The 11,868-nt window shown below is 41.3% G+C and overlaps 1 protein-coding gene across 1 annotated transcript; it reads left to right on the plus strand.

Annotated features, from left to right (window-relative positions):
- The first annotated feature begins 323 nt into the window (after positions 1-323).
- On the plus strand, positions 324-7,866 carry LOC134287705 (uncharacterized). Its single transcript, XM_062850266.1, has 2 exons — positions 324-1,173; positions 5,793-7,866. The coding sequence occupies exon 2, from the start codon at positions 5,800-5,802 to the stop codon at positions 7,405-7,407; it is 1,608 nt and encodes a 535-aa protein (XP_062706250.1). The 5' UTR covers positions 324-1,173; positions 5,793-5,799; the 3' UTR covers positions 7,408-7,866.
- The last annotated feature ends 4,002 nt before the right edge of the window (positions 7,867-11,868 follow it).

Here is an 11,868-nt window from a genome sequence, read left to right on the forward strand (position 1 = left end):
GCGACTGCAAATTCCACAGAGTCAGTGGTATGTCACGTTGTCACCGACCAAGAACTGAACTCCCAATTAGAAAGGATGTGGGAAATTGAGGATTTCGATCATGGAAGAGCCCTCTCGCAGGAAGATCAGCAAGTCGAGGCCCATTTCATACGCACCGTCACTCGCGATGAAAGTGGTCGCTATATTCTACGCCTTCCACTGCGAGAGTCCTGTATTCCGCTGCTTGGGGACTCATATAAGGCAGCAGAAACCCGCTTTTCGCTAATGGAGCGCCGTTTCGCCAAGGATCATGAGTTGTACAGCGATTATAGCGAGTTCATGGAGGAATATAGTTATGGACATCCCTAGGCTCTACCCACGATGTTCAGGTATCCGCCTATCGTGGACTAGATGCTGACAAAGCAGTATCACCCTTGGAGACACTGAGCATAACCCCCATACCAGAATACCCTTTGGACTCCGAGCATATTGATGACACGATAAATCGATACCGGCGCACAGTAACACCGACCATCCAACGCAACCCAGAACAACCAGGCCAGTTGCCATCCGGTGAACTTTTGCTGACATCGAGAAAGCATCGAACTCAATCGGAGGACACAGGTGTGCCCTCGGTCTGGTCTGGCTCGATCAGTCAGTTGGAAGTGAACGTTTGAATCGATAGGTCTAATAGTCAGTTGAAAGCCCTTCTGGCCCAGTATAAGTGTTAGAAAGTGTGAAATGTAAAATTATAAAACAAGAACATAATAAAAGTGATGGGATTAGGGTAAATTTGAAACAAGTAGTTTTTTAAAAACCCTAATGTGAAGTCCCGTCCATTTTTGGCGCAGTCGTACGGAACACTCTACGTGCAGTGCTAGTTTTTGGAAGACAATCTAGTGACAAAACCCGATCCGTGGTAATTGGACAGTAGTGCGAAAACCGAAAATTAGTGTCGAATTGACGACATCGGACGTGCCGGTAACCAAGGACTAAAAGTGTAACTGACTTGTGCAGGATTCAGCATTAAGTAGACGCTTAGCCCAACCCGTGGCGAAGCAAGAAACTAGTGACTATCTCCAGCGATCATCAGGAACCAGGCTCTTGGAAACCATCCCTCAACCCGTAGGTGATTTGCGCCGCCCGACACGAAAACTGCATCGGTGGGTTTCAACCCTTTAAGAGTGTCGAACCGTGAGTAAACAACTTTTCTTTTCCCAACCTCTCTATCATTTTGTATGCGTAGATTTAATCCCGTTCCTAAAGTTAAGCCTCTCAGGTACCACGAAAGAAACATGGAACAAGTTAATTTACAGGCAATTTTTGACCAAATTCAAAACTTGGAGCACAGACTTGGTGCTCTTCAAGTCGAAAACAATAATTTACAGCAGCAACAGCAACAGTTGCAACAACAGCGGCAAGCCCCCGTCGTGGAGGACCGTCGCACGGACTTCTTTCGAATTCCAGACCCCATAAGAATGATCCCATCATTCGACGGGAATAAAAGACAGCTCAGTCATTGGCTTGATACAGCAAGACGAGCTTTGAATTTATGCCGACCACACGTCGCACCGGATTTATTTGCCGTGTACGAACAAGCGGTGATCAACAAAATCGAGGGCAAAGCTCGCGATATGATATGTGTAAACGGAAACCCCACTACCTTCGACGAAGTAGCGGAAATCCTACAAAGTGTCTACGGTGATCGCAATAATATTGCTACATACCAGACACAATTATGGTCACTTAAAATGACCGAATCATTACATATTTACTATAAGAAAACAAAGGAAATAATGGTTAATATGAAGTCTTTGGCAAAGCAGAATCCAACTTATGCAAACCATTGGGACGCTATTAATCATTTCCTTGAACAAGAATGTTTAGCAGCATTTATTAACGGCCTTAGTAAACCCTACTTTGGGTATGCTCAAACAGCACAACCCAGTGATTTGGAGAATGCATACGCATTCCTGTGTCGGTTCCAAAACGCTGAGAAGACGAAGTCCCACACACAAGCTGCATTCGACCAACAGCCCCATGGTAGCAAAAATTTCAAATCTTCCAATAAACCATTTAGCAAGCAATCAGACACCCCATCTACACGACACAAACCGCTATCCGACAGACAGAAAATGACACCCATGGAAGTAGACCCGTCGTTACGTTCCAGAGTTTACAATCATGACGCTGAACAGAAAAACGACGACGATACACATGACACACATAGCGAAGACGATAGTGAAGACGAAGTCAGTGAACAAAGTGTAAATTTTCAGATAGGCCTCGATCCGAGATCGTTGACTTAAATGCAATCAACGGACTTCCCTACGTAATAATGAACATTTGTGGTAAGGACGCAAAAATACTTGTGGATAGTGGATCAAACAAAAATTTCATTTCGCCCAGCCTGATTCCAAAATCAAAACAGCTAAAATGCAAAACCCTCAAAATTTCTAATAGCTCAGGACGGCATGCGGCCGATCAAAAATTCATCACGACAATTTTTGGCCTCAAGCAAAAAGTTACCTTCTACCTTTTAAATTTCCACAATTTTTTTGACGGAATCCTTGGATACGAAACCCTCTCCGACATCGAAGCACTGATCGACGTGAACAACCACAAAATAATCCTTCCCCACAAAACAATCCCGATGCAAATTAGGAAATTAGGCCCTTCGCAGATTACGCTGACAGAGAACTCTACGCGAATGATCAAACTACCCGTTTTACAGAATAATGGCAACGTTTACCTCCCTAACGACATACAAATTGCCAACGCTGTAATCCCTCCTGGGTTGTACCAAGCAGAAAATGGTTTTGTAAACGCTCCAATAAGAAACTTTGGCAAATCTGTCACCTTCCATTGGACAAAGCCAGCAAAAACTATTCAAGTAGCAGAAGTTAACAATATGAATTCACATCATTCTTATCAAGCGTCTCACATACCTCCTTCTGAATTGGAAACAATGATTAGAACCAAACATCTCAACAACGAAGAAAAATCTGCATTACTGAAAATCCTTTCTAAAAATTCCAAAATTTTTCATAATGATTCAGAAAAGTTGTCTTGCACTTCTGCAATTCAACATCGAATAAAAACTACGGATGATATTCCAGTACATACCAAAACGTACCGATACCCTCATGTCCATAAAGCTGAAGTGGAGAAGCAAATCAACGAAATGTTGGAGGACGGTATTATTCAAAATTCTATTTCCCCCTGGACATCTCCAATCTGGATTGTTCCAAAAAAACTGGATGCAAGCGGAAAAAAGAAATGGCGTGTCGTCATAGACTACCGCTAATTAAATGAAAAGACTGTCGATGATAAATTCCCCATCCCGCGAATTGAAGAAATCCTTGACAGGCTCGGCCGTAGTACCTATTTTACTACACTGGATCTTAAATCTGGATTCCACCAGATTGAGGTACATCCAAAAGACAGGCCGAAAACTGCTTTCAGTACAGAGAAAGGGCACTTCGAATTCATTCGCATGCCCTTTGGATTAAAAAACGCGCCAGCAACTTTTCAGCGCGTAATGAACCACATTCTCGGAAATCTCATTGGAAATTGTTGCCTAGTTTACCTAGACGACATTATTATTTTTGGTAGCTCGTTACAGCACCACATCGATAACCTTAACAAAGTGCTTCAACGGCTTGCTCAAGCCAACCTTAAAATTCAATTTGACAAATGTGAATTTCTTCAGAAACAATGTGAATTTTTGGGGCACATAGTAACCCAAGATGGCATTAAACCCAATCCAAATAAAATTGAAAAAATCCTTAATTGGCCAATCCCAAAAACAACTACTCAAATCAAAGGCTTCCTAGGACTTCTTGGATACTACAGAAAATTTATTCGAGATTTTGCAAAATTAACGAAACCTTTAACCAGGTGCTTGAAAAAAGATACAAAAATTGTCCACAACGAAGAACTTATTAGTTGTTTTAATGATTGCAAACAGTTACTAACGAGCGACCCTATTCTAAAATACCCCGACTTCAATGGAAAATTCATTCTTGAAACTGACGCAAGCGACTTTGCTTTAGGAGCCGTTTTGTCTCAGAAATTCGAAGATGGCAAAGAGCATCCTGTTGCATATGCCTCTAGAACGCTGAATCAAGCAGAATGCAACTATTCTGCCACGGAAAAAGAATTGTTGGCCATTGTATGGGCAACGAAACATTTTAGACCATATATTTACGGAACCTCTTTCGAAATTCGAACCGACCACAAACCACTTGTGTGGCTCCGGCAGAAAAATGATCTGAACAGGAGACTTTTACACTGGAAACTAGCTCTCGAAGAGCTCGAATTTGAAATCAAGTATAAGAAAGGTACTCTAAACGCTAATGCAGATGCACTGTCTCGTATTAACCCTGAGGATAAAACAGAAGTAAACGCCAACTCTACCTCCAGCGATGACATGACACAACACTCCGCGGACACTGACGATAACGACTTCATCCCGTCAACGGAAAGACCCCTTAACGGATTTGGAAATCAGATTGTACTTTTAGAGACAGATGAAGATAGTCGTGAATCCTTGACCCCATTTAAAAACTTCCACAGAATAACTATAAAGAAGGTACATTTTGGTCCAGCAGCCCTGATCAATATTCTTAAGGAATACGCTTCGACGAAATGCGCTACCGGTCTTTATTGTAGCGAAAGTATCCTTAATAGGCTGCAAACTATTTATAAAACTTACTTTTCAAGAGCAAAATCATTAAAAATTTTCTGGACACAAAGATTGTTAGAAGACGTAACAGATGAGCTGGAACAGGACCTGATCATCGAACGGCAACACAACGCGAACCACAGAGGTATCATTGAGACAAAGGCACACATCTCAAGAAGGTACTTTTTCCCAGGAATGAAGAGCAAAATTTCAAAGTTTATCAACTTCTGCAAACTTTGTCAAAAGGCTAAGTATGAAAGGCGACCATATAAACAAAAATTCCAATTAACAGCAACACCATCCAGGCCGTTGCAAATTGTTCATATGGATATATTCATAATCAGAAATAGAAATTATCTAACACTTTGTGATAAGTTCTCCAGACTAACAATGGCTATCCCAATTAAAACACGGAATACTATACACATTCTAAGAGCACTAACCCACTTCTTCGCTAACGTTGGAAAACCTTCCTTTCTCGTCATGGATCAGGAAGCATCATTTACCTCAACAACAGTTAAAGAATTCCTTGAGGAAAACGATGTAGAGTACCATTATACGAGTGTTGGACAATCCTCTTCGAATGGTACTGTGGAAATCGTCCATAGGACTATTAGAGAATTGCACAACATCTTAAGTATGAAGGATTCAACTAAAGATTTGTCCGAAACGGCAAAAATTAATCTTGCAGTTTCCATATATAATGACTCAATACACTCTCAAACAAAGTTAACTCCAAAAGAGTTATTTTTTGGCTTCAGAAACGAGGACCCTGTCCCCGAAGATCTCGATGAAAGAATAAGACTGAAGGAGGAATTTTACAGGATTTTGTCTCAAAAACAATTAGAGAAAAAACGTTCAGACTTAGAAAAACTGAACATAAACAGAGAAGATCCTGAAAACTTCCTTCCAAATGAAACGGTCTTCGAAAGAAAAAGGAATAACTTGAAGCACCAAGAGAGGTATAGAGAAATACAAGTCAAAGATAATTTAGAGTCAAATATAATCGACGAGAATGGGAGAAAAGTCCACAAAACAAAATTAAAACGTAAACGTAAAACTTAATTTCGACGTAGAACTAATTGCACCTTTTTGTCTTCTTTCCCTTCTTCTCCTGTCATTTCAGCTCGAAGATGACACACAAACACCCGATACTTTTTTGTCTTACAATTATGATGTTTTTCAATCCTATTTACTCTGCTTACTTGGAAATCCTTGAACTTAATGAAAATCCCGGTATAGTTGCGTTCAAGACTAATTCAGTCTTTATAAAAGAAGGATCTCACACACTATTCCATAGATTTAATTTATTTTCCTTTACCGTCGTTCTCAAGCAGTATGAATCCATTATTTTGAACATTGAAGAAAACCCAAAGATAGCAGAACTAGTTAAAATTCTTAAACAAAAGCAGAGTCAGGCTTATTTTATCCTTGAAAATTTAACCGCTAGAAGTAGAAAAACAAAACGATCTCTTAATTTTCTTGGGTCCACCTTAAAAATGATTACAGGGAATCTCGATAATGAAGATTTGTTAAAAATAGAAAACCAACTTGAAATTCTTAAACATTCAAATAACCTTTTAGTAACAGAGAATAATGAACAAATTCAAATTAATAAATTGTTTGAGGAAAGGATTAACAATATTACTAAACAAGCTTATAGACAGTCTAGGGAAATAGATAGCATCATTAAACAGACAAGACTGAGCTTAGACAGACCTGTCGAATGGGAACATCTCCTGCACCTACACAACATCATCTTCAACATCGACATGATCAACCAGCAGCTGTCTACAATTTTCGAGGCCATTCAGTTGTCCAAGTTGGGTTTAATTTCAAAGGCTTTCTTACAACCATCAGAGCTAGAATTTGCAACGAATCTGTTGGAGTCACAAGGCGTGGTGATTAACAGCTATGACCAAGTTTATGAGTTTTTGGAACCCATAGCATTCCACAATAACTCAGACATAATCCTACTCATAAAAATTCCTAAATTCAGGCAAGGAGAATTTGTGCAACTCCAAATAGAAGCCATTCCACGACAGTTTAAAATCATACCGATAAATGCAACAAAAGCCATTGTTGGTAACAATGAGTCTTACCTAATTTCCCATCCATGCATGAACATCGAGCGTAGCATCATCTGCGACGTCCAGATCTTGTTTAACACTTCAAATGACGGATGCTTACATGAGTTACTAAGAGGAAATACGGGTAACTGTACCTTCATTAGATCTCCAATGAAACCTGACACAAAGGAAATCGAGAATCTCGGACTGTTAGTTAAAAACTCTGTTGATCCGACTTCGATGCAAAACAGTTGTGGATATGGTCCGAGGAATTTAACAGGAACGTTTCTCATATCATTTAGAGATTGTTCCATCACCCTCAACGGAAAAACCTTTACCAGCAAAACATTCAGAGGAGAATCCAGACCTGTCATCTTACCCCTACATTCAGTTAGCGTAGATGAGTCACAGACAGAACCAGAATCCATTGACTATATGGAACAACTGCACATTAGGAATCGTCATAAGCTGGAGCACTTAGAAACAGCAAACAAAAGGACTAAAGTGCTCAACATAGTAGGAATAGTTCTCATCACATGCTTCGTAGCAGTAATTTTCGCTTTTCTTACGAGAGAAGTTCGTAAACTCAAAATGAAGCTGACAATACGGATCCCTGCAAACAATGCGTTGGAAAGCTCTCAAACAATATTGAACCGAGACGGTTCAAACTAAGGCGGGGGAAGTTATGGACATCCCTAGGCTCTACCCACGATGTTCAGGTATCCGCCTATCGTGGACTAGATGCTGACAAAGCAGTATCACCCTTGGAGACACTGAGCATAACCCCCATACCAGAATACCCTTTGGACTCCGAGCATATTGATGACACGATAAATCGATACCGGCGCACAGTAACACCGACCATCCAACGCAACCCAGAACAACCAGGCCAGTTGCCATCCGGTGAACTTTTGCTGACATCGAGAAAGCATCGAACTCAATCGGAGGACACAGGTGTGCCCTCGGTCTGGTCTGGCTCGATCAGTCAGTTGGAAGTGAACGTTTGAATCGATAGGTCTAATAGTCAGTTGAAAGCCCTTCTGGCCCAGTATAAGTGTTAGAAAGTGTGAAATGTAAAATTATAAAACAAGAACATAATAAAAGTGATGGGATTAGGGTAAATTTGAAACAAGTAGTTTTTTAAAAACCCTAATGTGAAGTCCCGTCCATTTTTATATATCCGGCTGGGGCATATGGAAGAATGCTCTCGCGTCGCGGGCCCGCAGTTCTTTCTACCACACCACGCAGTACGACGACCCGACAGCAGCACCACCAAAATCAGGGTCGTTTTCGATGCCAGTAGCAAGAGCCACAATCAACTGTCGCTAAATGAGGCGCTTTTCACTGGCCCCACCGTACAATCCAGCTTGCTTGCCATCGTACTCAATTTTCGAATTCCCAAATACGCAATCTTAGCCGACATCGAAAAAATGTTCCGGCAGGTGTGGATACATCCTGACGACAGAAGGTTTCTGAAAGTTGTTTGGCGTCCAGATCCCGCATCACCGCTAAAAACATACCAATTGAAAACCGTAACATACGGACTAGCTAGTTCCCCGTACCAAGCAGCGCGTGTGCTCAATAAGCTCGCTGAAGATGAAGGTCACAAATACCCACTCGCTGCACCTATCGTAACCAAGTGCTTTTATGTTGACGACGTTCTTGGCGGAGGGGACGATTTGGACGAAACCGCTGAGTCATGCGGTCAGCTTCAAGATCTTCTCGCACAGGGAGGCTTCACGTTGAGGAAATGGTGTACAAATCATCCGAAGGTATTACAGAAAATTCCTTGCGATCTGTGGGGTACCTCTTCACAGACAGAGATTGGGCGCAGCGAAACAACAAAGGCGCTTGGGTTATTGTGGAATCACAGAACCGATCGATTTGGATTTCAAGTACCAGTATTGCACTCAGTGGACGTTTTAACGAAGCGTTTGGTGGTGTCCGAAATGTCACAGCTTTTCGACCCGCTGGGGCTCCTTGGTCCTGTAGTAATCAGCGCCAGGATATTCGTCCAATGGCTTTGGGCAAAACGATTGACTTGGGACAAATCTCTGCCAGAGGAAGAATCTAGGTGGTGGCATGAGTTCCGCTCGGAACTGGGACAATTGAGCGCTGTTTCGGTGCCGAGATGTGTACGCCCAAGCTGTCACGAAAACTACCAGTTATGTACATTGTTTTTGTGACGCGTCGTCGAAAGCATATGGTTGCTGCGTTTTTGTCGTCGGACCGAATGATCGAGGAGATGTTGAACGAAGGCTTCTTATAGCGAAATCAAGAGTGGCCCCGCTACGAGGATTGTCTATTCCCAGGTTGGAATTGTGTGCTGCAGTGCTCGGCAGTGAATTGGTGCACAACTTACTGGCGACCACAAACTTTTCGTGTCCGGTTACGTTTTGGTCGGATAGCACGGTCGTGCTACAGTGGATACGGTCACCACCTAACGATTGGAAGGTGTTTGTTTCAAACAGGATAGCAGAAGTACAGCGGCTTTCACAAACGTGCCGGTGGAGGTACGTCCCTGTAGGTATTAAGTGAGATAAATTAAAAAAAAACTGCAATACTAATTTTGAATGTTGATATTTGTTGAGTGTAGTTTTCTAGTACTGCATGACAGCATGAACTAGTCTAAAAATAAAGTTGGTCTAAAATCGTGTAAACAGGGCAAGACAGGAAGTTGGAAGGCAGAGAGTGTGCGAGAAGTTTTGAAGATGTGTGTGTAAGAGATGTATAAAGAACAAAGTGCTGCGGAAACGGTGATCGGAAAGGAGAATTCAGTTTTGAGTTCGATGTGCTTCGAAGAAGTTCTGTGCAGCGGAGCTCCTGTGAAAAGTTGAAAAAAGTGAAGAAGTGTGTTCGGCCGGTGTGAAGTAAGTTCGGATGGTGGATAAAGAGTTTGGCTTGTGCTTCGGAAATAATAATGGATTCCTACAATGGCGCAATCAGCGATGCGACCAACGCTCCCGGAAAGAAGTAAGTGAAACTAATTATCCAAAATTGTATTATTGTGCAAAGGAGATTTTAATTGACCAAAATTTCAAAAATCCATACCGATGATGATTAGAGATACTTCAGCGGCCATGTTTGTTGAATTGAGACGGTGAAAATCTGCGTGACGACAGTGAAGATTCAATAAATTGAGTTGCAAAGTTCCTGTGCTTAATGAAAGTCATATCTTGATAGTTAAAGTATATCAATTAAATTTCTGGCCTGCTTTGTTGGTCATATTAATGCTGCAGAATATGAGGTTAATGTCGTTTAGTGTTTGAACGTTGTCGGCCATCTTGAGAAGCCTACTAAATTTGTTTTTTTTCCAAAATTCTTTTACCGATTTCTACAGACACGACATAGAAGACTCTTAACCATTTAAATACAAAATTCACTGTAATTAACTATCCACCGGTTTTCAAAATATGCGGATGCAACAAAATAATTGTTAACATTAATTTCTAATGGTAATGCGGCGGAGTCTGAATCTTGATTTGAGATTGGCGGTCATGTAAAAAAAAAAAAGTCATGCCGAGAGTCATGCCTTGGTTTTAAAGTGTATTAATTGTACGATTGTTAAGAGGTGTTGGTAATTTGAATTTCTGGCCTGCTTTGTCGGTCACGTTAATGCGGCAGAATCTGAGGCTAATGTCGTTTTCGTATTTGAGCTTTGGCGGCCATCTTGATAAACCTACTAATTTTATTTTTTCATCCTAAAATTCTTTCACCGATTTCCACAGTGACGACAAAGAACACTCTCAACAATTTCAAATACAAAATTCACTGTAATTAATGGATTAATTTAGTGATCCATTGAGTCAAAAAAAAAAAAACCCGGGCCGAAGACAATTTGAACCACTCAAGCATGTTTCAGCCGCCATGTTAGATAGCAACGATGAGAATCTGCGTGGCAGTAGCAACAATTATGAATAATAAATTAACTCACTGTTGAATAGGTTAAATTTTAAATGGCTCGTAATGCGAATGTTATTGAGGCTGATAACTTCAATAATTCGTTCTAGGAGATGGTTATATATATTCAATCTGCATGAATGGGTAAAAAAAAACAAATAAATAAATAAAAATAAATAAATGGTATATGGCAGCATCCATTTATTACGTAACGCTAAAATTGACATTCCCTCCTCCCTCCGTAAAGTTTTTGTATGATAATCCTAAAATTTTTGTATGAACCGTTACGCTTGGTCATACTTCCCCTTCCCTTAGAGCGTTACGTAATTTGTGGACGGCGCCCATGTAACTGGGATTCCAAGCGAACATTTTGAGGCTGGTAACTTCAATAATTCGTTTAGGAGAAGGTTATATATATCCAGCTTTCCACGCTCGCCATAATGGCGGATGCTATAAAATAATTTGACAGTATCTGTGCCCCAGATAACGCAACGACTTATTTCATCCATAGCAACCTTTGATAAACATTTTTTCCTTGCCAACGGAAAATAAACAGGCCAGAATCCGGAACTGCATTATTCTAGCAAGAAAAAAAAAGCTTTTTAATATACGGTAAAGCTAAAACAAGTTTGTTGATTTCTTATATTCTTTATTCTTCTTCTAGCCTGAAAACTTGCAATAATATTATATGTCCTGATCATCATATTATTTATGCTTCCGTCCAGAAATTTCAGTGGGAGACCGGTTAGTAGTGGCTAGAGGCATCGACGATCGCGGCCGGACGATAATTGAAAGACAGCGACGACAATGGTTTGAAATAATCTGGATGCTGGAATAGTGGCTCTATATGTGGTATTTGGAGCTGCGGTCAGTCCTGTCGGCACGTCGAGATACAATTAGCTTTCTACAGGGGCGTCTTTTGCGGGAAACCGATCGGCTCGGTTTCGAAGGAAACCCGGCCCAAATCCCCAGGCCGCTGGTCTAAGCCGACGGCAGTCTACGGTGGGTGCTCACGGCCTCTTCTGGATCCGGGTCTCAGAGCGAACGGATGAAAGGGGAGCTTTCGGAGTGCTGATTCCTAACTACTCGCAATACTCACGGTTGAACGGTTTATTGAAGATATCCGTACAGATCCGTACTTATAAGTACCTAACCTGAGTAGACACGCGTCTTCACGGGCCATGCTGGTGGCTTCAGTGGCGGGGTGGAATCTTCGGTGGCGAGCGGTGAGGC

This window comes from Aedes albopictus, chromosome 2 (assembly GCF_035046485.1).
Source record: "Aedes albopictus strain Foshan chromosome 2, AalbF5, whole genome shotgun sequence".
NCBI classification, from domain to species: Eukaryota; Metazoa; Arthropoda; class Insecta; order Diptera; family Culicidae; genus Aedes; species Aedes albopictus.